General features: G+C 38.9%; 1 protein-coding gene across 1 annotated transcript; it reads right to left on the reverse strand.

The window, feature by feature from the left end:
- Positions 1-7,154: 7,154 nt before the first annotated feature.
- On the reverse strand, positions 7,155-27,630 carry SLC2A10 (solute carrier family 2 member 10). Its single transcript, XM_026665010.2, has 5 exons — positions 27,241-27,630; positions 19,250-20,638; positions 11,050-11,172; positions 7,651-7,786; positions 7,155-7,515 (listed from the first exon to the last, which is right to left on the reverse strand). Exons 1-5 carry the CDS (start codon positions 27,455-27,457, stop codon positions 7,416-7,418), a joined length of 1,965 nt encoding a protein of 654 aa, XP_026520795.1. The 5' UTR covers positions 27,458-27,630; the 3' UTR covers positions 7,155-7,415.
- Between the last annotated feature and the right edge of the window lie 240 nt (positions 27,631-27,870).

The following is a 27,870-nucleotide window of genomic DNA, read 5'->3' on the forward strand; positions in this document are numbered from 1 at the left end:
ATAATTGCCACATCAACCCCAGGGTAGGGCAAACAAACTTATCACTAAAGAATTTTTTTTCTTTCAGTGAAAATTGAGGGACAGGATTGTCAAATGGAGGTTGTCACAGGATCTTCTTTGTCATTGGTTAGTTGGAGCACAATCAAAAGGTTGGTGCCCAAAATGGCAAAGAAAAGATTAAGACCCTGTTCCCTCACATTAAGAGACTATCAAGGGAATACAATTCCCATTTTGGTCTCACTAAAGTGACAGTAGTTTTCAAACAATTCAAAGGCCGTCTCCCACTAATAGTTGTGGAAAAGGCATTGCCAAGTTTACTGGCCTTGACTGGTTCGAATCCTTAGGTCTGGCCATAAGTGGAGTGCATGCCACAAATGGACAAAGCACTGACACCATAGATGCACTGGCAAAGGAATTTGCTAGTGTTTTTGACAATGACCTAGGTAAATATACAGGGAAACCTATTTCGCTGAATTTAGACCCTACAGTTATGCCTAGGAGATTGAAAGCCAGGCGAGTGCCCTTCGCACTCCGCCCAAAAATCGATGTTGAACTCGATAAGCTTATATCACAAGGGGTATTAGAGCCAATAGATCACGCTCCCTGGGAGACCCCAATTGTCACGCCAGTCAAGGCTGATGGATCGGTCAGGGTGTGCGCTGACTATAAGGCAACCCTTAATTTGGCATTACAGCAAAGCACGTACCCAGTGCCTGTTGCATTCATGGGTAACGGATTTTTTTTTTTGCAAAGCTTGACATGGCTCAAGCGTATCAACAGCTGCCAGTGGACTCAGCCACCGCAGAAGCCCAAACCATAGTAACACATAGAGGAGCATTTAGATGCAATAGGCTACAATTTGGCATTAGTGCTGCCCCTGGGATATTCCAGTCCCTAATGGAACGACTCTTACAAGGCATCCCTGGAGTCGTTCCATACTTTGATGACTTTATTGTGTCAGCTAAAGATGAAAAGGCACTTTTAGACAGCCTAAGGGAAGTTTTTAAGAGATTCCAGGCAACACGTTTAAAACTAAAAAAGAGTAAGTGCCATTTGGGCATACCTAAGGTGGAGTTCCTGGGGTTCCTGATTGATGCTGCTGGAAATTATCCCATGACAGCTAAGGTCCAAGCCATAAAAAATGCTCCCACTCCAAACAACAAAACTGAACTGCAGGCTTTCCTTGGCCTCCTGAATTTCTACGCCATTTTCATTCCTCACAAGTAGCTGAACCCCTACACAGACTTTTAGATAAAAAATCTCCTTGGGTTTGGGGCAAGAAAGAGGCTAGCTCTTTTAAGGCTGTGAAGGGCTTGTTAACTTCAGACTCTGTTCTCATACAGTTCAACGAATGCTTATCATTAGTGTTAGCATGTGATGCTTCTTCATATGGAGTAGGGGTGGTTTTGAGTCACAGACTGCCTAATGGCTTTGAGGCCCCTATAGCATTTTTCTCTAGGACCCTATCGCTGGTGGAACGCAATTACAGCCAAATAGATAGTGAGGCCCTTGCTGCCATTACTGGCATTAAACGTTTCCACAAGTATTTTTTTGGACATAAGTTTGAACTTATCACGGATCATAAGCCCTTACTAGGCTTATTCTCTGGGGATAAACAGACTCCTCAAATACTCTCCCCTTGAATAACAAGGTGGGGTTTTTTTTGGCAGCATACTCATACATATCCGCCAGGCAAACATCTCAGCCATGCTGATGCCCTCAGCAGGTGCCCGATTCCAGCTGCAGCAGAGGACCAGGAGGCTGAGGAATCCATCCTCCTCATTGACCATCAACAGGACTTCCTACTGACCGCTGCAGACATTGCTGCTCATTCAGCTAAAGACAGACTCTTAAGGCAAATTCTGGACTGGGTGAAAAGGGGATGGACACAAGGGTCTGTGCCTGCTGATTGTCGTCCCTTCAAAATAAGGCAACAAGAAAAACATCTGTTATAGCTTCATGATTCTTGGTCTTAATTTAGAAAGACCTTTTTGGGAAAATCAACACTTAATGAAATGCTGTTTTAAGCCTTGTTATTATAAACACAGCAAATTGTGCCAGGGCAAAAACTCACTTCCTACTAGAAGATATTTGTGTTGGCTTCTTTTGAACAGACAAAAGGAAACCAGCCTTTTAAAGAGGATTGAAAAGGATGTGATTGTTTAATCTCCAAGAGCCACCTAGTGGAAGCCTTTAAATAATGCACCTTGCTTGTTTCAATAAACAGCCTGCTTAAGTGATGTCCTCGCATAGAGTCAAGAGGTATGGTTTGGTTAAAGCATGCTGTTGCTGCTATCAGCTCTTTAGTCCTTGAGAGAGAAAAGTTTGTTATACTTTCTAGTTGTTTACTAGAAGCAAACCAGTGATCTGAAGAATGGAGTTGAAATCTTTGTCTTGAATTAACTCACTATGCATTAGGCTATTTTGCCGATATTTTGCCTGAGCAATGTTAGATAGAGTGCTAAATGCAACAAATCAGTAAAAGCTGTATGTTTTTAATTAAGGCAATTTCAAATTAATGAGTTTGGAAGAGTAGTAGATATATTCTTCCTTGAAAGTAATGGTTGAGATGTATAGCAATCTGTTTGGAATGTAGATGCCTTTGGATGACATAATACTCCGCTAATAAAAAGCATTTCAGCAGTAACAAAGGAGGCATGTTCAGCTGTCTCTCTCTCTCTTGGAGACTGGTGTTGTATCCAATAATCATGTGCAAGATCTGCTAAAGAGATTTTCCAAATTTTCTTGGCTCCTTAATTACATTGGGATCTTGCACATGATTGGTAGCTACAGAGCTTCACATTTGCTTCCAGTTCACAGAGGATGGGATAGAGGGCACCTTAAATCAGGGGTGTCAAACTCATGTTGTCATGGCAGTGTCACATGATGTATTGTACTTCCCCCCCCCCCCTTTGTTAAACCGGGCGTGGGCATGGACAGGGCGTGACGCATCCAGCCTGCAAGCCGCGTGTTTGACAACCCTGCCTTAAATCATTAGTATGATGTGAGGAGTCATATAAATTAACTTACATAAATAAATATTTATCAATACCTAAAGAAGCATACTAAATATTGCTCCTCTTTATCTTAATTCTACTTCTGTTCTTGTGAATAAAGTATTGCAGAAAGACCATATATTTCAGAGATCACTCATTTAAAAGGAATCCAAATTCAAATAATATTTCTCTTACAACTTTTCACTAATTGGGAAATAAGAACTGCATAACATTCTGGTTTCCCACTGCATCTGATATATTTAAAGTAGAGATGAGAAACATGGTCTTTCAGATATTCCCAGAAGCCCAGCCAGCATGGTCAGTAATGGGAGATGCTCAGAACTGCTCAGGACATCTAGAAGGCTTAGGTTTCCTGCCCTGCATGAAATAAAAAAGTTGCATAATAAATTATACAAGCATACAGGTAAGTATGTCCTATGTTTTAAACATGGGATATGAAAGGATGGAAGATTAGTATTCCATGTGTCACAAGCCAAAAAAGCGAAGAGTTGTCTTGTAAAGTCACTATCACTTTTCAATTTCTGCAGAATCACATAAAAGAGGCTTTGAATATAGAAAGGAGCATTTTTTTCTCAAATTATTCCTTCTGTCACTTTTACTCAGAAATATAGTAAAACTTTGAACAAGGAGTTTGCATTACATCATATTTCCCTTAGCAACCAAAGTTAAGCTTTGTGGCAGAGATTATAAAATAGGAAGTAGAATGAAAAGAGGCACCTGAACCTTATCCGAGAAATCTGCACACAGCAAGTCTGAAAAATAAATTCTTTAACACAATTCCCAACCAAGGCTGATATTAATCCCCAGGGAAATCTTCCAGTTGCTTTTGCTTTTTCATTCAAGTACTGGATACAAGATGGCTGCCATTTCCTCTGAGATCCCTTGAGTGTGTGTGTGTGTGTGTGTGTGTGTGTGTGTGTATTCATAGTTATTTTTTGAAGTTCGTGACAAAAGTGCTTCACTAAACATCAGTAACAAAAAGGGTACTTCCCCTCCCATATATGCTTAAATGACAAAAGAATGTCCTGCTTTCTTAAAGTTTAAATTCTAGCTGCACGCCAAACGCTTCTTTCTGATATTATCATCAGTTATGTTGCCTGTATGATAAAGGCTACTTAGTTGATTGCAGTTTTAACGGAGAATGTATTTGAACCAAATTATCTTGTTAAAAGTGGCTTAAATTGGTCATTCTGAGGGATGGATGAAATGGCAACAACTTCAACTTCTCCATTGATTGCTGTTCCTTCTCTAGGGCTATATCATCCAGGTCATCATGTCTTCTTTAGCTTCTGTTCTAGCTGGATAATCCATTTTTAATGAAGGTATTACTTTTCTGTCCTCTTCTGAAGCAAAGAAAATCTGTTCATTCACTATTTCCCAAAGTAATTTTGGGCTAGTTTTTCACCTTTAATTTGCATCTCATTGCTAGTCAATAGATAACAGAAGAATGAGGTTTTTTTAAAAAAAATATCTCAATTTCTCTGCAAGATATGCCAAGAAGCATAGAATTTAAACACCGAAATAGGCTTTCACCTCTCCTTTTCTTTATTCATAGAGTTTGTAGAAGTGCAGGCTACTTTACTGCTTGAGAATCAGAGGCAATACAATGTACTTTTACTATTATCCCATAAACACAATAAATGTAGCCACGGTGTTTCTGTACATTTTAGTCATGTAGGAGAAGCAATCCCTTAAAGATGCAAAGAAATCCTAATCAACCCTCTTCAGTTGAATTACAAATAAAAGTTTACTGGAAATAGAAAGCATAAAATATTAAAATCCTATACAAGGACTGCCAGATTTCTATATTAAAATAAATTATTCTACTTCAACAGATATAGTGGGTTCCTGAATCAGTAGCATCTCACACATTGGAGTTACCTGGTCCAATGAATTGAATAGTGATTCCAAGAATAGATAAGACAGCAAGAGACAAGAAGATGACTTTGCTAAGTTCCATGCTGCATGTTGGTTGTTATAAACCATAATTTATTTATTTATTTATTTGATTTGCCAATTGTTTACAAGATAATAAGTATAAGTGTATACATAGTTGTGAATACATGAAATGGGTACATATAAGAAAAATAAAAGAATAAGAGAAACAATAGGACAGGCACGGTAGGCACGTTGGTGCGCTTATGCACGCCCCCTACAGACCTCTTAGGAAAGGGGTGAGGTCAATAGTAGACAGTCTAAGGTTAAAGTTTTTGGGGTTTGGGGAAGAAACTACAGAGTCGGGTAGAGTATTCCAGACATTGACCACTCTATTGCTGAAGTCGTATTTCCTGCAATCAAGTTTGGTGCGGTTTACTTTGAGTTTGTATCTATTGTGTGCTCTTGTGTTGTTATGGTTGAAGCTGAAGTATTCACTGACAGGTAGGACATTGCAATGTATGATTTTATATACCATGCTTAAGTTAGACCGAAGACGGCGTAATTCAAGGTTTTCTAGTTCTAGAATTTCAAGTCTGGTGGCATAAGGTATTCTACAACGAGAAGAGGAGTGGAGAACTCTTCTTGTGAAATATTTCTGGACTTTCTCAATTGTGCTAATATCAGATACGTAATGTGGGTTCCAGACTGATGAACTGTATTCGAGTATTGGTCTAGCAAATGTTTTGTATGCTCTAGTTAGTAGTGTGATATTACCAGAGAAAAAGCTACGTAGGATTAGGTTAACAACTCTTAATGCCTTTTTGGCTATGTAGTTGCAGTGGGCTCTAGCACTTAGATCATTAGAGGTGAGTATTCCAAGGTCCTTTACAGAGCTTGGGTCATCAACAAGTTCTTGACTATTCAGCTTGTATTTTATTTTCTGATTTTTTTTGCCAATATGTAAGACAGAGCATTTATTTGTTGAGATTTGAAGTTGCCATTTGTTTGACCATTCTGATACATAGTCAAGATCTTTTTGTAGGGTAGCAGTATTGTCTGTGGTATTGAACAGCTTTACATCATCAGCGAAGAGAACGCAATTGCTCTTAATATGATCACAGAGGTCGTTTATGTAGAGTATGAAGAGAGTTGGTCCTAGAACACTGCCTTGGGGGACACCATTATTGACAGGTACTGGATTTGATAGGACGCTTCCGATTTTGACCATTTGTTGTCTGTTTGACAGGAATGCTTCTATCCAGTTATTCAGTTGTCCAGAGATACCATAGGATTTTATTTTTAGGAGTAGTTTGTCGGGTACCACTGAATCAAAGGCTTTACAGAAGTCTATGTAGATTGCGTCTATTGCTTTGCCCTGGTCGAGTTGTGTCGTCCATATGTTTTTGCAGTGTAAGAGTTGTAGATTACAGGATAGTTTTTTTCTGAAACCAAATTGTTTATTGGAGAGTAGGTTATTTGTCTCTAAGTGGAGGATGATGGATTGGTTAATAATTGATTCCATGACTTTACAGGTGACGCAGCATAAGGAGATTGGCCTGTAATTTTCAACTAGGCTTGGGTCTCCCTTTTTGAAGATGGGGATGACTGTGGCTTGTGACCATAGGTTAGGCAAGGAGCTGGTCCTGAAAGATTTTTCAAAGATTATGCTTAGAGGTTTGGCTATGGCAGTGGATAGCTTTCTGTACCATTTCATCCTGATTGCATAACAATCTAAGCCACTCCTTCACTCACAAAATAGAACAGTGAAATACATTTGGCAGGCTGATTAATGTTTTACACAAATCAGAAATGAATTTAAAAAGTACAGGAACTCTTTTTTCTATATTTAGGTGGTAATAATCATTCATTTTGAGATGGAGTACAGAGCAAAATGAAGTTAGTGCTTATTTTTGATTCTATGGAAATTCAAAATATAATCACAGTGTTGATCAGATGTAGCCTATGCAAGCAATGAGATGATTCTATAAATTTTTTGGTTTTTTTTTTTCTGACATTCTGCTGTCTGATTTCCAAAAAAGTCAGCATTTCCTTACTGTTTAGCGTAATCAGGTCCCAATGGCTTGTCTGGAGAGGGAGGATGCTACTTACCCAGAAACTGAAAGAGGTATTGGAAAATAGATGAAGGAGGAGGTTTTCTCCAACAAATGGTTTTGGAGATACAAATGCATCTCCTTTAGCATAAACAAAAGCCATTAAGTTGAAAAAAACAACCCAGTATTTTATATCAAACTATCCAACCAAGAGGCTCAAATATACTTTATTTATAAAATATTTATAAAATATATGAATATATCAGATATTCTTCCTCCAGGGGCTGGAGTGCTAGATTCTACACATAACTAAATATGCATATTTATTAAAAAAAAGAATTATACTGTCACCCACATAAATACAAGGTTTTCATGAAATGGTCCAGAATTTGTTTCTTTGGGAAAGTCACCATAAAACTTCCAGCATGATATAGATAACCATGTGTCACGTCACAAGATGGCTCCTTTTTCAGGAAGTATTAGAATGGTCTACTCTTTGATATTGAGCACGTGTGTAGATTTCTCTTCTTTTCCATAGTTTGTGCCAGCATGTATTCCTTTGCAGCAACCTGCCAAAACAAGGAACAGATCAATATGGATTGACCGTGCCTTATTTCAAATTCTCTATGATATGGGAAAAATACTTCTACATTGGTCAGTGTTAGCAGTGACAAATATTGTGGCCAAAACCCACTACGACATACCGCTTCTTTGAGAACTGATGGTCTATCTCTTCCAGAGACTGTCCTTTGGTTTCAGGTACAAATAAATAAATAAATAATACAGCTGCCAATCCCACCAGTCCATAGAAAAGGAAAGTCCACGACAAGCCAATGACATCTGCATGGAGAAATATAACAAAATCAATGTATGAAATAAAGCCACATTTGCTGGGATAGGATAAAGGCTGTCATGAAATCAGGAGCTTACCAAAGGCTATTATTTAAAAGGAGCTGCAAAATTTTCTTGCAAAATTTCCTTTCAACAGTAAATTTACACTTTATTAGACTCATGCATTCAGCAAAATCAGAAGTTTCATCTGGGCATTATTACAACAATAGATGCATTTTAAAAAAGTTGTCAGTCATTTTAATTAAATTGAGTTTAAATTATCATTTTATAGCATTTTGATAGCAAAACCTCTCAGGGGTGAGGTAATAACAATAATAAAAGGTTTTAAAAACATTAACAGCATGGTTTTGCAATGTTTCTCCAACTTTAGTACCTTGGGGATGGACAATTGCCATAAATACTTTTCAGATGAGTTTTACTATTAATAGCAGGACCAGATGGCTTTCCTCTTCCACATACAGACTAATATACACTGCTCAAAAAAGTAAAGGGAACACTTAAACAACACAATGTAACTCCAAGTCAATCACACTTCTGTGAAATCAAACTGTCCACTTAGGTAGCAACACTGATTGACAATCAATTTCACATGCTCTTGTGCAAATGGAATAGACAACAGGTGGAAAGCATAGGCAGTTAGCAAGACATCCCCAATAAAAGAGTGGTTCTGCAGGTGGTGACCACAGACCACTTCTCAGTTCCTATGCTTTCTGGCTGATGGTTTGGTCACTTTTGAATGCTGGCGGTGCTTTCACTCTAGTGGTAGCATGAGACGGACTCTATAACCCACACAAGTGACTCAGGTAGTGCAGCTCATCCAGGATGGCACATCAATGCGAGCTGTGGCAAGAAGGTTTGCTGTGTCTGTCAGCGTAGTGTCCAGAGCATGGAGGCTCTACCAGGAGACAGGCCAGTACATCAGGAGACATGGAGGAGGCCATAGGAGGGCAACAACCCAGCATCAGGACCGCTACCTCCGCCTTTGTGCAAGGAGGGACAGGAGGAGCACTGCCAGAACCCTGCAAAATGACCTCCAGCAGGCCACAAATGTGCACGTGGCTGCTCAAACAGTCAGAAACAGATTCCATGAGGGTGGTAAGAGGGCCCAATGTCCACAGGTGGGGGTTGTGCTTACAGCCCAACACAGTGCAGGACATTTGGCATTTGCCAGAGAACACCAAGATTGGCAAATTCGCCACTGGCGCCCTGTGCTCTTCACAGATGAAAGCGGGTTCACACTGAGCACATGTGACAGACGTGACAGGGTCTGGAGACGACGTTCTTCTGCCTGCAACATCCTCCACGTGACCGGTTTGGTAGTGGGTCAGTAATAGTGTGGGGTGGCATTTCTTTAGGGGGCCGCACAGCCCTCCATGTGCTCGCCAGAGGGAGCCTGACTGCCATTAGGTACCAAGATGAGATCCTCAGACCCCTTGTGAGACCATATGCTGGTGCAGTTGGCCCTGGGTTCCTCCTAATGCACGACAATGCTAGACCTCATGTGGCTGGAGTGTGTCAGCAGTTCCTGCAAGGCGAAGGCATTGATGCTATGGACTGGCCTGCCCGTTCCCCAGACCTGAATCCAATTGAGCACATCTGGGACATCATGTCTCACTCCATCCACCAACACCACGTTGCACCACAGGCTGTCCAGGAGTTGGGGGATACTCTAGTCCAGGTATGGGAGGAGATCCCTGAGGGGACCATCCGCCACCCCATCAGGAGCATGCCTAGGCATTGTAGGGAGGTCATACAGGCACGTGGAGGCCACACACACTCTACTGAGCCTCATTTTGACTTGTTTTAAGGATATTACATCAAAGTTGGATCAACTTTGTTGATGTAGTGTTTTTAATTTTGAGTGTAACTCCAAATCCAGACCTCCATGGGTTGCTAAATTTGATTTCCATTGATAATTTTTGTGTGATTTTGTTGTCAGCACATTCAACTATGTAATGAACAAAGTATTTAATAAGAATATTTCATTCATTCCAATCTATGATGTCTTATTTTTGTGTTCCCTTTATTTTCTTGAGCAGTGTATATCTGAACTACAAATGAGTGCTGATATAATATTTCTGGAATTAAAATATCTGGCAATACTTGAAATATTTTGACAATATTTTAAAATATTATCCCAAACACAAAAATAATTCTAAAAACTTCTGAAGGTAACAATGTCTAAACCCGCTAAATTAACTGAAGAAATGCAACCCTTCTCACAGAAGTTCCAAAGATGCTTTTCCAAAAGATAACTAGACTTTCTAGCTTTTCTTCTTCTTTTTTGAAAATGTTTTGCTTCTCATCCAAGAAGCTTCTATGGTTTCTTCTTCAACCATGACCTGTGTGGTTAAGAATCTCTATAGACCTCATAAAATCAGATAGATTATAAACTTACTTTTTCACATGAGCTTCAGAAGTACAGTAGCTTCATATTAGCTTCAGAATTGTCTTTATTATTGTAATAGAAAACAAGTGGCTTTTTAAATTTCAGACCTGGGGTTGTACATGTCTGGATCAACAACTATTTCAGACTACTAGTTGTAATTTTTAATTTAATATCTACTAGCAACTTAACACATTCAATCTGCAATCCCATTCTAGAGAATGACACTAAATGGCAAACCACAACATCTGGTGTAATTTTGGATTGTTTACCTTCTTCTGAAGCCTTAGTATTATCTCCTCTGATGCAAAGTTCTGAAGCATGTAAATATTTGTCTGCTGTTTTGTTAGGAAAACACTGTATTGCCTAAGAATTACACTATCCAACTGTGGACTTTGGATTTCTTCTTCTTCTAATAACACCATTATGATACCTTCTTTTAAATGTTACTTTTGCCCATCCAAGAAAATAATGAGAAACAGCATAGCTTCTGGCTTAGAACAAACTAAGATTGCCTTTAACTGAGTTTTTTGGTTTGGCAGGGATTTGAGTTTGGCTAGCTTGAGTCTAAACTGAACGTTCTAGTGATTATATATCTGATCATGACTCCAGAAGTGATATAATAAACAGGAGACAAGATCCTCAAACAAAGGCAGTGACCCTTTGTTTGGTCTAGATCAGGACTTCTCAACCTCAGCAACTTTAAGACATACGAACTTCAACTCCCAGAATTGAGAATTCTAGGAGGTGAAGTACATACATTTTACACCTGTTGATATTGAGAAACACTGATCTAAGTGTACCCTATTATCAGTTCTGCTATGGTTATCAGCCGCAAAGAATGTCAAAACAATGCTATACATACCAATGACGTCAAGGAATGTAAGACTGATCAGTAAATTGGCAGCCCAGTTGAAACTATTGCAGAACGCAAAAGCTCTCCCTCGTATGCTAGCTGGATATATCTCACTGAGGACAAGCCATGTCACTGAAGGATGAGAAAAGAAAGTCAAGGAGTGGAATTAGGCATGGGGAAGAAACAAATCATAAATAACATTTTGTATAACCATAAGAAGAAACTGGAATGGGAAAAATATTATAGAAAGAACGTTTGAACTGTTGAATTGGAAGATGCAATTATTCAGAAGCTTCAAGTTAAACACAATGAAGATATGAAGAGAGACACTCAGGATTATTATGATGATGATTACTACCACTAATACTCTTGCTCCTAAACAGACCTTTAAACTCACATATTTTTAAATGTAAAACACAAATCTGCACATGCATGTTACTTTTTTACAAGAAACATTGAAAAGATATATACTGTTCCAGAAAATACTGATTGAGTGGGCAAGACAAACATTTTCACTGAATTGTGAAGTAACTGGAACAATTAAAAAACATTACTTGTTACAACAGATGCAGTACCTAGATCAGGGGTGTCAAACTCGTGTCATCACGGCAGTGTGGTGTGATGTATCGTGACATTTTCCCCCTTTGCTAAACCGGGCGTGGGTGTGGTCAGTGTGTGATGCATCCGGCAAATAGACTATGAGTTTGATAGCCCTGATCTAGATGAATTTGGCTAATCTTGAAGAAGCTGAGCAGAGCGGGATCTGGTAAGTAGTTTACTGTGAGACCATAGGTAAATTCGATTTGTGCTCAAACTGCCCAAGGAGCTGCTGATACAGTTCTACAGAGACATTACTGAGTCTGTCATCTGCACCTCTATAACTGTCTGGTTTGGTTCTGCAACCCAACAAGACAGACACAGACTCCAGAGAGTAATTAGGATTGCAGAAAAAACAATTACTACCAACCTCCCTTCCATCGAGGATCTGTATACTGCACAAGTCAAAAAGAAGGCTGTGAAAATATTTACAGACCCCTCACATCCCGGAAAAAACTGTTTCAATTCCTTCCCTCAAAACGACACTGTTGAGGTAATTCCCCGTTAGGAGAATGAGCGCATACAGGGACATGTAATGAGAGAAGTGAAGAATAACACACACACACAGCACACAGATACACTGTACAGTAAATGTAGGTTTTTACTTCCAATAAATGTTTAAGCCCAGTCCAAAATAAGCAGTCCAAGTCATTCACAGGTAAAGCAGTCAGTGTTCAGTTCAAGGATAATCCAAATATCAAAGTCCGGTATCAAAAAACAGTTCAGTAACAGACTTACATCAACGATCAGTAACAGTCATTAGGAGGAAACAGCAACTCTCCAACAGAAGAAACAGAGACTCACTGAGACTAAACAACCCAGGTTTCTGGCTCCATCTTATGGCCATTTGTGGAACCACACCCAATTACATTTTTAGCATGTTCTTAAAGACATAGTATTAAAATGTCTATCCTAGTTTATATATTTCCAACCCAAATAACTGTTAGGTGACTTACATTCCTAACATTCTCCCCTTTTGGGTAGGACAATATATACAACCTTACATTCTAAGTCCATAATCCTCGCAGCAAGCCTTATGCTTTATAGAGCCTTGGGCCTTTGTAAAATGATCTGCTATATTGTTTTCTGACATACAATATTCTAGCTTAATCGCCTTACTTTGCATACATTGTCTCACATTTAAATATCTTAAATCTGTGTGTTTTGTTCTTGTTTTAACAGCAATATTTGAAGCCATCTGTATTGCTGATTGGTTATCTTTGTAAATAACAATAGAATCTGTTATATCAATTCCCATGTCAATTAGTAGTTGCTTATAACAAACTAAATCTGTACATAATAAAGATAAACATGAGAATTCAGCCTCCATTGTTGACAAACTTAGATGTTTCTGTCTAATAGACCTCCATCCAATCAACACCTTTCCCAATAATACTACAGTACCCGATGTAGATTTTCGTGTATTTATGTCTGTAGCAAAACTTGCATCAGCATATGTAGTTAAACTCAGTTCATCTTTAGGCTCCAAATACAATGCATAATGCATTGTTTGTTTCAGATATCTTAACACACGCTTAGCAGCTTGCCAGTGCCTTTCAGTCAGCTCAGCATTAAATCTCACTAATTGATTAACACTGTATGCAATATCTGGCCTTGACCAATTACTGAGATAAGATAAACTACCAATCAAAGACTGATAAATGTTCTTATAAAAAATAGGAATTTGAACATCACTATTGCTAAACTCCTGGCTCATTGGTGTTTTAGCTGGCTTACAAAGTTCCATTTTAAAACTTTTTAGTAATTGGTTAATTTTATCTGCTTGTGAGATCTTGTATCCTCCTCTAGTTCTATCTATCTTTAAACCAAGATATTGTTTGATTTCTCCTAACTGTTTTATCTTAAATTTCTTCTCTAACAGTGAGATTATTTTAGTAGCTTCTTGTTCAGTTTTGGTGGTTAATGCTATGTCATCAGTGAACAACAGCAACAATGAAATTACACCATTATTTTCTCTTTTGAACAAACATGGATCAGCCATGCCAGCTACAAAACCTATCTTAGTTAATTCTTTAACTATACACTGGTTCCACTCATATCCTGATTGCTTCAAGCCATAAAGACTCTTTTTCAGTCTCCAGCAATCAGTTGTATTATCATTTTTAATACCTAAAGGTTTCTTTAAATATATAGTGTGTTGCAACGGTGCATGCAGATATGCTGTCTCTACATCCAAATGATTTATCATGTATTTCTCCTTAGCTGCCCACACTAATGCTGCCCTTAATGTAGTAGCCTTTAGACTAGGTGCAAACACCTCATCATAGTCATTTGCTGTCTGATTGAACCCTTGTGCTACTAACCTGGCTTTATGGGTAACAGTCCCATCTAAACCTGTCATTAGTTTATAAACCCATTTACATCCTATGGCATGTTTACCTGGTGGTAACTTAACGTTTTCATATACTTCCAACTTTTTTAATGATTCCAGTTCCTTATCCATTGCTTCCTGCCAAGCAGCCTGGTCCTTAGCAGGATACAGTTTTAGTTCATTATAATTACTTGGAACTGTATTCACTTGGAATACAACACTAGCCTGATATCTATCAGGTGGTCGTGTTACTCCGGTTGAATGTTTTGGTAATACAGGGCTTACTGGTGGACTCACCTGTGCCACCTGCTCCTGTTCTTTTACCTCCTCCTGTGCCTGTTCTCCTACTTCCTCCTGTACCTGTTTTTCCTCTTTAATGGCTATTCGTGGTTTACTTATTTAATCTTTAGGGACTATTTGGGTGTCAATAATAATATCATTGCTGGATTCCTGTTCCAGTTTATTCCACCCAACGTGCTCAAGAAATTTTGCACTAGCACTACAATAAACATGAGCTGTGCCTTGTTCCCAAAATCTAAATGATCTATGGTTGGCCTCATAACCTACAAAAAATAACTTCTTAGCTCTATGATGCCCTTTCAGTCTTACTTGTGAGGGAATATGCACCCATGCTGGAACCCCAAATGTGTGTAAATAACTTAAATTTGGTTTTCGGCAAGGCCAACGAGTGAATGGCAATTCACCAGTTGTTGTGTTAACTGCATTGTTTAAAACATGGTTACTACACATTATGGCTTCACCCCACAGTGTTTCAGGCAAACCTGAATCAAATAACATAGTGCAGGCCATGGCTTGTAACGTTTGCCCTCTTCATTCTACAAACAAGTTATGTTGTGGTCTGTAAGGTGCAGAACATTTATGCTCGACACCAGCCAATTTCAACATAGTTTGGAATCTTTTGTTAATAAATTCAGTCCCATTATCAGTAACTAAAGTAATTACTTTACTCCTCATTTTTCTCTCAGCAAACCTTAGTCAGTTAAAGAAATGTTGGAATGTTTCTGTTTTGTTTTTCATAACATAGCAGAAACGTATTGTGAGTAATGGTCCATAATACTCAAAATATAGCAGGCACCTCCTAAACTAGGTTTCTTAGGACCAATTATGTCAGCAAAAACAACCTCTAAAGGTTCTTTGGACTTAAACCCATTTAGTCTGTTTGCAGGAGTAACCTTACTTTTCTCTTGGCTACAAGCATTACAGTTTAAATACTTGCTACAGGGTTTCAATTTTACTCCCTCTGACAATTCAACAGTTTGTTTGAGCATTTGAAATTTATGTGTCCCAGACGTCTATGCAGTAAATGTATACATTCATCATGTGGCTTAACATTGTTATAAACTGAGTTAGCCATCTTCAACTGATCATCATGTATCACATATAAATCATTCTCTAAAGTAGCAGTAACACTTTTACCTTCTTTCTCTATTATACAGTTATCTCCCCTAAAGGTTACTACATAACTAAGTTTAACTAAAGCCCTTACTGATAGCAAATTAAATTTCAGTTTAGGTACATATAACATAGTTAAATGTTCATTTATACAAGAACAATATGCAGTACCTTCACCTGAAGCCTTCATCTTCCATCCATTTGCCAATGATACATGTTGTTTACTCATAGACATCTTCATAAACCTTTTTCTATCTTTAGTAATGCATTGCGATGCTCCACTATCAACAACCCACAAATCATGGTTTACAGTTGAATTGCTAGACATAGCTAAACTAACATTCTTGTTAGCCTTCTGGTGATTACCAATATTCTGTCGTTTTCCCTTCTTACAGAATCTAGCTATATGTCCCCTAGCCCCACAAGAAAAACATTTCCTAACAGTATAGGCAGTTGAACACAAATCCTCTTCTTGTGGTTGTTCCTTCCTCAGTTGGTCCCTATCCAGCCGTCTTCTTGCTTCTTCTAACAACCTTCTGGTTATGTCAGTCAATGTCAGTTTATCTCTGGGAAGATAAACTGACTGTCCAACTATTTACAAAGTCTGCATTACTATTACTATTAATCTTCTCATCACTCCTTATCACCCATCCCCTCCCACTTGTGACTGTATGACTGTAACTTTGTCGCTTGTATCCTTATGATTTATACTGAGTGTTTCCTAGTATGATTTGACTGCTTATTGTACCCTAAGACTATTATTAAGTGTTGACCTTATGATTCTTGACTCTTTACGAATGTATCTTTTCTTTTATGTACACTGAGAGCATTTGCACCAAGACAAATTCCTTGTGTGTCTAATCACACTTGACCAATAAAGAATTCTGTGCTGTGCTGTGCTGTGCTGTGCTGTTCTGTGCTGTTCTGTTCTATTCTATTCTATTCTATTCTATTCTAGAATGGGAACTAATAAAAAATACCAAAAGGCAGTGGAAAATAACTTTCACCTCACTGGTAAGAAAACAATATGGACATGGAATATGTAGTCTCCAGATGTCAACTCAAGTTAGGGAGGATTTTACCTTTTCTCTTCATTCTGGAGAACTGTATTAATAGGTGCATTCTTAGTAAATATAGAAGTATCCCATGTCATTTTAATAACCAAGAGGGACTCTGATGGCTAGAAATTACAGAGTTCTAGTTACAGTTCTAATCCATCTAGAGAATATCAATAAAAAGGCTGGACCAATGAATGCATTGCACCAGAGGGCAGTTGTGGACTGCTTTTTCAAGTATATGAATATCATTCTTCCTTTCAAAAGAAATTACCAAGAAAAAGACCAAGAAATTGACCATGGTAAATGGCTGGATCATGAATAATATAAAATAATGTAGAAGTCAATATCAGATTCATTCATTAAAGGTCTTATCAATTTCTTTGTGGGATTGCTTGGCCCAAATAATGAAGATAAAAGCCCTACTTGTGGTTCCACCAATGAGATCAGTTCACAGGCAATGTCTTGGAGCAGCACTTGTATTACTTGGTTATAGCATTCCAATTATGGAACTGCAGAAAGGTGTTTAGCTAGCACCTATGCTATCTTTCTGAAAATAACTGTAGACATGTCTATTCACCCAACAATTTATGAGATAACAATTACTCTAGGAATAGATTCACTTTAAGATGACCAGTGTTTTTATTCCTTTTTTTAAAAAAGTAAATGTGTTTGAATGTTTGTATTTATTAGGTTTTAAACATTTCTGGTTTTATTGTGACCGCTTTAAGACTGTTTTAAAATTTTTCTTTTGTAAACCACTCTGCATCTAAAAAGAAAAGTAGCAATGTGCAGAAATCACATAAATCAATTAAACTGTCAGTTAATAAAAACCAGCTAGTTTGAACTTCAACTTTTCTTGAAATAATACTTTTCTTTTAACCAAATGCAAACCTCGCCTGATTAAATCATCTTTTCTAAGGCTTCTAACTGGCCAACACAGTTTCCTCTTTCATTCAAGTAACTTCCAAATATTTGAAGGAGGCAAACAAAATATGTTGGGGTCACTGTTCATAGTACTAACGCCTCAACTGATTTGCAAACTGTGGAATTATAAATTGCAAACTGTGGAATTATAAATTGCAAACTGTGGAATTATAAATTGACAAATGTATATTATCCATAGCTGTTTGCTTAACTAAATAAATAACATTTGAACACAGTGCTTACTTCCTGGAATAGATAAGTAAAAGGAACTCTTTCAGAAAGTGTGTGTGTCAGAGAGAAAAAACGCCAGTGATTCCAATTATTGAATGGAACAAGACAAGGTGCTTAGCTTAGTGCCAAAGCATAGGAAAAAGCTTGTCTTTAGCATTTAAAGTGAGACAGAGCAATAGTCTAAGACAGTGTTGGCCAACCTTTTCGGCATCGAGTGCCGAAATGGGAGTGAGTGCACGTGTGTGTGTGGGAGTATTGCAACTTGGAAGAGCAACGGGCGACAGCTGGTGTGCCTGGAGAGATGGCTCTACGTGCCACTGCCGGCACGCATCATAGGTTCGCCATCATGGGTCTAAGACATATGGTAGGTGCATAAACCATGGATTCCTATGTGATCTGTCCCAAAATATATCCAGAATGGGAATTGGACAAACTTGCTGCTTGTCTTTCTGCAGAGTAATGGAATTTTAATATAATCCCCGCCCCCCAAACTTCTCATGTTATTTGCCCTAAACCTTGTGGCCTTTGGAAGCCAAGCGGTTTCATTTTTGTTTTGTTTCTAAATGAAGCTCCTGGGCATAAGATTGCTACCCTGGTCTAAAATCATCTCTGAAGTGAACACAGAGGGGTGTTGGAAGATCAGAAAATTATCCACCCAAAAGCTTATTCATGTTTAGCCAGAATAAGCCCTATAAGATTTAATTAAGAGGCTAATGACTGAAAATTAAGAGTTCTTTTCCTGGGTTATTTTTTTTAATGAACACTCTTTCCCCCCCACTCCTGACCCTCTTTATAATGGAGTACTCTAATGGAGAATAGGAACTCCTGCTGAAACTGCAAATACATTTATGGTTTGCATGTATAGATTCATGAATCAAAGGATTTACTTCACTTGTTCCATTATGGCACACACAACTATATTCTAACTAGCTTGATACCCGTGCTTTGCTACGAAACTATGTGGTCGGGCTTACTTTTTGGGGAGGAAAATAAGGGGGGAAATTCTGCCTCTGCCTATCATCATCCATCAGTATTCATCTGGCTAGCATCCTGTCAGTGTGTGAGAGAGTTTAGGGCTGTTTGGAAAGTGAAATAGTATTTGTTGTGTGAACAAGGAGACAGCAAGGAGCCTGGGTGTGGCTTAGCACAACTGTTCTGTACTAAAGCTGGTTGCTGCTGTGAAACTAAAACTGAAACTGAAACTTCTCTCCTCTGCTTGTGTTTTACATTTTGAAAACATTTCTTTTCAGGTAGGGAGGGGGAATAGAACTACTTAGCATCAGAGCGTGTTAATAATAATAATATACAAAATACTAAGGCTCTGATGGTCATTTTAAAAAATCCTTTCTTAGTGAGCACCTAGAAGCCAAGAGGAACATATGTGCCAAATTTCAAGTTTGTAGGCTTTACGGTTCTGGAGATTTTGTGATGATGCATGAGTGGTATTTTGCTTTTATATATATAGATTTTAATTTTAATACTGTAAGGAGTAATTGCAGGCCATTTCAGAGCCAAACTGATTGGGCAGCACAGAAGCCCAACAAACAAACATAATAAACTATTTATTAAAACTCAAAACACATTCATGTATAGACATGTCCATCTATGTAAAAGGGCCCTAGGACAAGAAATGTGAAATCAGGAAGATACTTACTTGGTCCAAATCCAATTGAGAATGCACTTACAAAAGCCATCAAGCTCAGGAGTGTAATCCAGTTTAGAAGCATGTGCCTCTTGGAAGAAGCCCTGCTGATTGAAGAATTGGCATCCTGTTCTTTTTCTTTCAGTGATTGGTTGAGAAATGGAGTTTGCTCAGTTTCTAATGTAATGGTTGCCCTTTTTTCTCCACTTTTATTATTGGTAAGCATTTTAGCATTGATTGCTGGTCTCATGATAGCAAAAGTTGATTCAACTTTTATTTCACTAGTATCTTTTGTCAATAAAAAATAGGAAGCAGCTGGTTGGGGAGAAACTGAATTTATGTGAAGAGGAGGTGAACTGAAGGAAGTATTGTTTGAATCTATGAGTGTTTCACAGTCTTTAACCATATCTAATGGAACAGAGCAGCTGGTCAGGCCAATAATCATAACTGAAAAAGCCATCACCAAACATCCAGCCATCAACAACACCCTTCGGCCAATCTTATCTGCAAAAAACATGGCAAACAGAGTTGCGATAACCTTCATCACCCCTAGACCAACAGAGGCTAGGATAGCAGAGGAATCTGTCTGAAATCCCACAGAACGGAAGATAGTCGATGCATAATAGAGGGCATTGGGCTGTCCAGTGAACTGTTGAAAGAGAACCAATCCTAGACCAACCAAAGTCCTGTTTCTCATATTGTCCTTTGATCTGAAGAGATCTATAAGAGAATAATCCTTCTCCATGGGGCATGGCAATGCTATGTCTTCACCATCTTCATTCTCATGAGGTTGAATGAGGTTACTATGAGTCACACTGTGGCGTGCCTTGAAAGTCCTGGAGTTGTTGGGGAGGAACAGGATGTTGACAAACTGGATGATGGCCAGGCCAATAGCCAAGCCAAACATGTATCGCCATCCCTCAGGTGTGTCAGTAAAGATATAATTCAGTGCATACGAAAGTAAGATGCCCATAGTGATGCCAGCTTCATAAAGGGATACCAAAAGGCCTCGCTGATGGGCAGCCACCATTTCAGAGACATATATACAGCACGCCATAGATGATAAAGAAATGGCAAAACCTACAGTCAGGCGCCCACCCACCAGCCAAATAAGTGACCTAGAAAGTGTCAGGATGAGACTGCCACACAGCAAAACTGCATTGCTGAGCAATATTGCTTTCCGTCTTCCCTGCCGATCAATAAAGATTCCTCCAACCAAAGAAGCTATGAGAGCTCCAATGAGTAAGGCACTCACAAGAACCTCCTGCTCAATACAACGAAGATGGAAAACCTCCTGCAGCTGCAACAGGGCTCCTGAGATGATTCCAAGTTCATATCCAAAGATCAGTCCTCCAAGGAGTGAGATTGCTGATGTTAACAGGAGGATGAACAACGCTTGTCCTGGAGATTGAGAAGAAGAACAAGAGTAAGATCTGAGAGGGCTTCTTCTTTAAGTTGGTAGAGCTTACAAGGAATAACTTCAGTGTTGTACACTTCACCACATTTGAAAGCAAAATTTCTTATTACTGTTTTATATATATAATAAAGTCAATCCAGAATTAATAGTTTCCAATACAGGTAGCAATACAGGTCCTCAACTTACAACAGTTCATCTAGTGACTGTTCAAAGTTACATCACTGAAAAAAGTGACATGACTGTTTTTCACACTTACAACCATTGCAGCATCTCCCATGATCACCTAATCAAAATTCAGATGCTTGGCAACTGACTCATGTTTATGATGGTAGCTGTGTCCAGGGTGTGTGATATGATCACATTTTGCAGCTTTCCAAGAAGCAAAGTCAATGGGGAAACCAGTTTCACTTAACAATCGTGTTACTAATTTGCCAACTGCAGTGATTTACTTAACAAAGTCGTAAAATAGGGCAAAACTCACTTAACAAATGTTTCACTTAGCAAAATAAATTTTGGGCTCAATTGTGGTCATAAATTGAGGACTATCTGTACATCAGCATGTTCACTTTAATGATATTGTGGTTTTTAAGACCTTAGCTATCTGTCCTATGTACTAAAACTAATCTGAATGTCAACATTTCTGAGGTCAGAAATGGCAGGATTTTCTGAAATGCAAAATAATCTTTTTGGGGAAAAGAGGAGTTAGGAGAACCTATGTTACAGCCCCAGTAAAGAGTCATAGAAGTATGACTCAATGTTAGAAAACATGGAAAAACTGCTAGGGCAGAAAATAGAGTACTGTAAACAGATTTGGTACAGTTCCCACTGCAACATATTTTGAACATCTCATTGGTTCCTGGGAAAGTGTCCATTATTTTCAAATTATTAAAAATAAATAAAGCTGTGTTTCAAAGGTTTTATAGGCCTAAATCTGAACACAAAATTGTACCTAGATTATGGTAGTATGCAAACACACCTTATATCAAAGTAAGCATAGCAACATATTAAGGAAAAACAAGGATATATTACTTGGGTGCATATTTTGCTCTGAAGGGATTCCTTCTGTATAACTACAAATCTGTATTTACCATCTATTTATACTTTGGCCTTCTTGTAAAAGTGGAAGCTAGCAATTATCTCACCATAATTACAGTGAACATATTTTCTTGGAAAAAAACAAAGGACAAACCTGAAAAAGGGGCAAATCTGAAAGAAGTTCATGCAGATAAAAATGCTTAACTGCTCACATAAGGGCAAATTCAAGAGCAAATGAAGAAAAACTACAAAAACGCATATTAAAATATTTAAAATCAAAGAGTATATGTAAATTTATTTTTTTTAAAGAATTCAGTTTCCCTATTTTTTCACATGAATGCGAAAGCTCAGGCATTAAGAGGTATCATTTGTATGACACAAGTTAAATGACCAAAATAAAGGACAAATGTGAACTTTTGAATAATTATAATCTGAAGAACAGCTTTCTCAAATACCATAAAAGGCTGTCCTTTATAGTAAAGGACATATGTTCACTGTAACAATTCATTTTATTTCACAACCATCTTGTATATTAGGCTGGGCAGAGAGACAAGCACTGTCTACTGGCAAACTTCAAGGCTGAGTGGGAGTATTTGTAAGCTTCTAGTCTCTGTGACTGATGTATGCTTAGTGTTATGGGGAAGTTGAATTTCAAATTCCCTAGCAGCAGATTGTAAAACAATGTTATTGCCCATGAAAGCCATCTGCTGGAAATTAGGGGGCTTCCTTGGGCAGCTGGTTGGTCATTATGAGAACAGATTGCTAAACTAAATGCAAAACTAGATCCAATCCAACAGGGCAATGTTTACTGCACATTATTATGAACAGTATAATGTAACACATCAGTTCCTATTAGCATGCTAATAGCCACTGACATGTTAGTGTCATACTAATGGATGTCACAGTACCAGAGAACTCCATTAGTGAATCAAGGTTTCTGTTCTTAAACTTTTAGAGAGAAGATTTATAAAACATTATTTTTCATTCAGAAAATATTTAAGTCTGGATCCAAACTCTATGTTGATTGTCCTGCATGCAATAAGCAGAAACACCATAATTACTAACTTTTAACATTCAATATATTGGAACTAGACCAATTGGCTTAATCTAGACCCCATCTTTACAATCCAACTTTATGTATATTTATTTTCAAGCATATCCCTTATCCTTGATTTATTTTTTCAAACAAATCAAGGTATCCATCACACCTTCCTCCTCCTATTTTTTCCACAATAACAAACCTGTGAGGTGGGTTGGGTTAAATCTGGCCCAAGGTCAACCAGCTGGCTTTCATGGTTAAGGCAGGATTGGAACTCAGGCTCTCCCACTTTCTTTCCTGGGGCCTTTAACCATTAGACCGAATTGGATCTCTTAGTAATAGAAAACCAGGAAGCTGGATAGCAATCTTGTTTATTTCAATTCAATATGATAGTTTTTTTTAAAAAAACATATGTATTTTCAGAAGGGTAAATATCCTATAAACATGCACCACAGCATGAATGTATTTCTCTAGCTGGAAATCACACCAAAGAATTGCAACCAGATGCTTTCCAGACTGCCAACTTGTTGATCTAAATTTCCTATACCGTACAATTCAGCTAGCACACCCAATGGTTATGATTATACCAGTCTTTTACACATTTGGCACCATCAATTAACTTATCATACTATATTTTGCATATGCTGCTTGAATTTTTTAAAACATTATACACTAGATATATAAAGCTACACCCAATTTGCAGCAATGAAATGATACTTTTTTGGGGGGGTCTAGCTTCATATTTCAGACAATTTCAGTATCTAACTTTATCTCTCCTATTCTCAAATAGACAACACATAGGTCAGAGAAAACAAATGAGCACAACTTTCATTGTTGAATCATTTTTTCCATATGAAAGATTTCTTGGTCTGTTGGAGCATTTACTTCTACAGAAATTGCTTCCAGCTTTGGAATGAGACAATTAGATTGTAACTTGTGAAGAACTAGGCCTATATTTAAATACATTAAGTTCTAAACTTAGTATGCAACAAGTAGACTGAAAAAACAAACTAACTCTTGGCTATGTTTGCTTCACTTTTGTTAATGGCTAAATCTGATTACTTTTTAAATTTTTAGTTGCTTTATCTTTATGACTGAATATTTATTATTGGTCTTTGATTTTTATCCACATTTATTTTATGCAATGTGGCATACATAATTCTCCCTCTTCCTTTCACCCCCCCCCCCCACAAGAATCTTTAATGGTGAGAGGGAGAGGGAGGGAGAGAGGGAGGGAGGGAGACAGAGAATGTGTGACTGGCTCAAAGTCACCTATATAGCTTTTATGCATAAGGAAAGATTAGAAATCACAATCTTATGGCTTCTAATCCAGAACCTTAAATGTTATACCAAACTGACTCAGTTTATTGATTATCTAGTTTATTGTGTTATTTCATTATTACCTACCTAGAGTTGAAGTTGGTGCTGTATACAAGACCTGTAAGATAAATGTCTGAATACAGGAATGAATGAATACACACTCATGGAGTGTGTATTCCTTAGGAACAACAGCTCAGAGACTGAATACTGCAACTTTTAATACTCAAACACAAAGTTTGGAGATACAGATTGGACAGATCAGTCATGGCATAAATAATAAAGTTTTGGTATACATAGATGAAAATTAATATTTTAACCCAGAGATTGCTCAAAGCAGAAATAAAGGAACAAACAGAATAGATTTAAGGCATACTTCAAAAATGATTTGGAAGGGAAGAAATGGTTCAGACCGGATGCACCCATGCCTTTCTACTATTCATTAAAGCAGCTTCTTTCCGTTCTCTATGCCTATTGAAAAACTTTCAGGTTTTACATATTTTATAGTTGAGTCTGTAGCCCAACCTGTTACAAGAGTTGAGGATAACTGGATAAAAAGAAGTACTTTTTTCTCCTTTACCCAAGGATCATGTATCATAAACCACAATGTGATTTGCTTGGGTTAAAGTTAGCACAATGAAATTTGGAAACTATGATTTTGCTGCTTTGCGTGTGAACGGAGCTACTTTGTCTTGTTCAACTAACCATTTTATTTATTTATTTATTTATTTATTTGATTTGCCAATTGTTTACAAGATAATAAGTATAAATGTATACATAGTTGTGAATACATGAAATGGGTACATATAAGAAAAATAAAAGAATAAGAGAAACAATAGGACAGGGACGGTAGGCACGTTGGTGCGCTTATGCACGCCCCCTACAGACCTCTTAGGAAAGGGGTGAGGTCAATAGTAGACAGTCTAAGGTTAAAGTTTTTGGGGTTTGGGGAAGAAACTACAGAGTCGGGTAGAGTATTCCAGACATTGACCACTCTATTGCTGAAGTCGTATTTCCTGCACCATGGCTTGGTGTAATTGTAAACTTTAATCTTCAAACATCAACCCTTAAAATTTTCAACCCACTTGAAAATACAATCCTGTATTCTTTCAATTTCTCCCCCATTCCCTGGCACCCCACCATCCTATTATAAAAAAGGGTAGGAAGCCAAGTTAATTTTTAGCTGAAATAGTGTGCTGCCTTTGAAAACTGATACCGAGGAGCAAATTGATTTCAAACTGAACTATCATTAATGGTTGTACTAAAACTTTTTCTGAGATTAGCATGTACATTTTTACTTAGATAGATTAAACTAGTGGCCGCATTTAACTGGAGAAATAACCGGCAAGGTGTTTTATTCTGTAAATGATGATTAAGGAAGGTCTGGCCTTCCATCTAAACCAGGGTTGTCAAACTCAAGGCCTGCAGGCTGGATCTGGCCAATGGGGTGCTCAGATCTGGTCCACGGGGCTGCCCTGGAAACAGCGAAGGACTGGCCCATGGTGCCTCTGCCAGCGAAAACAGAGCTCGAGAGGGCTGTTTTTGCTGGCAGAGGGTTACATGAGGCTATCGTGGTTGAAAATGGAGCTTGGGAGCCCGTTTTCGCTGGTAGAGTGCTTGGGCCGCCACAGGTTCCCCCAACATGAGAGTGACATGAAACTGCCATACTCATCCTGCCCCCCCCAGGTCAAACACAATCCTGATGTGTCCCTCAATGAAATTGAGTTTGACACCCCAATCTAAACAAAACTCATTTAATAGAGCAGGTCTTATTCTTGAGCAAGCATGTAACATTTATTAAAAGGCCACCTGAATATCAGAGGCAGACAATATCCTCATGCCCTATCTTCTTATAAATTACTCCATGAAACCAATTTTCTGGGATTGCATGAGATGCTGAAATATAAACTTAATTCCATGGGATCCGTTCACAGAATGAGGTAAAGGTAAAGGTTCTCCTGACACATACATGCTAGTCGTTTGCGGCTCTAGGGGGCGGTGCTCATCTCCATTACAAAGCTGAAGAGCCAGCGCTGTCTGAAGACATCTCCATGTTCATGTGGCTGGCATGACTATGACTAAACACCGAAGGTGCATGGAAGGCTGTTACCTTCCCATCAAAGTGGTCCCTATTTTTTGACTTGCATTTTTTACATGCTTTTGGACTGCTAGGTTGGCAAAAGCTGGAACAAGTAACGGGAGCTCACTCATTTATGCGGCGCTAGGGATTCAAACCGCCGAACTGCCAACATTTCTGATCGACAAGCTCAGCATCTTAGCCATTAAGCTAGCGCATCCCTCATTCACAGAATACACTGGGCTAAAATGTAATTGGCAAGTTTAGTTTGCCGATTAGCCAAAAGAACTATAAACAGGTCTTAGACAGTAGTCTCACAAGCTACTTGCTTAGGTTCACCATGAACTGTGACATTGCGACCTAACACTACCAACTCTGCACTGTAACAGTGTAAAACAGGGGTCACCAAACTTGGCCACTTTAAGACTTGTGGACTTGGGCTCCTAGCTTGTGGACTTGAACTCTCCAGCTATGCTGGCTGGAGAATTCTGGCACTTAAAGTCCACAAGTCTTAAAGTGGCCAAGTTTGGAAACCCCTGGTGTAAAAGAATGCAGCTTGATTAGGAAAGCGAGGGCCATCAGCTACTCTTAGCAGTGGAATTCCTGGCTTTCACTAGACTCAGCCTCTTCCAATCTGGCAAGACTTGATCTCAACTCCTATAATCCCTGGTCAGCAATAAACCAATACTTCCAAGGGCCATCAATCAGACAGGAGATGTTAATGCTTCCGCTCCTAGACCTAACCCTGTAATCCAAGATAAAGAAGAACCACTTTTTCTTGAGATCATTTTAAAAGGGTTTGGCAAATCACGCTATAGATAGATAGATAGATAGATAGATAGATAGATAGATAGATAGATAGATAGATAGATAGATAGATAGATAGATAGATAGATAGATAGATAGATAGATAGATAGATACGGTATTAACTCATTACCCTGGCAGAGGAAAGCGACAACTGAGAACGCCAGGACCGGGATTTGGGAGCAGAGAAGCGAAGCGCAAAGGCGAATTGTTTTAAAGGAAAGCAAGTCGAAAAAGTTCCCTTCCATCAGAGAACAGAGAAGTCCTCCCTTCCCCGTCCCCTGCTGTTCTCCTCGCCGGACAAGGAACTCACCCATGTTGTGATGGAAGCGGCGCGCACAGATCCCCTCCAAAAAAGTTTGTTTTCCAACTCGAGAACGGGCGAAAATAGAAAAACACCCCCCTCTTCCCCCGGCCCGGAAGCCCCAAGGGCTGGAAACCTCAACTAGCGGATTCCAGCGCTTCCCAGCCCTGGACTTTATAAGCGCAGAGAACGAAGGGACGTGCCGCATTCCGACGCTAGGGGGCATGCCGCTGGGACGCCCCCCGCGGGACAAAGTTCTCGGTTTGCTAGGATCGCATCCTGGATGCCCGCGCCGCCGCAGAAGGACAAAGGCAGGAGCAGAAACGTCCCCCCTTCGGAAGCCCCGGGAAGCTGGAGGCCCGCGAAAGCTTAACTTTGCCCTGCACCGCACAGAAGTTTTGGGTCTCGGGTTGTTGTTGTTTTTCCTTTCTTTTCGTCGTCGGCAGACGGGACCGAAGAGCGCCACGTTGCTCCGGATCTGCCTACATGGTCCGGCGGGGAGGGGAACCCCCTCGCAGAAACGGGGGCAATAGTCAGCGGCGCTGGGGAAAAGGAGGCGCGCGACCTCGCTCGTTCTTCCAGGGAAGGGGTCCCCAACCTTGGCAACTTTAAGACCTGTGGACTTCAACTCCCAGAATT

Source organism: Notechis scutatus, chromosome 3 (assembly GCF_049901735.1).
Source record: "Notechis scutatus isolate UNSWTSFEM ecotype Mainland chromosome 3, rNotScu1.2, whole genome shotgun sequence".
NCBI lineage: Eukaryota > Metazoa > Chordata > Lepidosauria > Squamata > Elapidae > Notechis > Notechis scutatus.

Excerpts from the sequence above, each read along its gene's own strand:
- SLC2A10 (XM_026665010.2), bottom strand. The coding sequence starts at position 27,457 with ATGCCCCCTAGCGTCGGAATGCGGCACGTCCCTTCGTTCTCTGCGCTT. Across the intron at positions 11,173-19,249 it reads CTCAATTGGATTTGGACCAA|TGACATGGCTTGTCCTCAGT; the intron begins GTAAGTATCTTC and ends CTCATCCTTCAG. Across the intron at positions 7,516-7,650 it reads CATCAGTTCTCAAAGAAGCG|GTTGCTGCAAAGGAATACAT; the intron begins GTATGTCGTAGT and ends TTGTTTTGGCAG.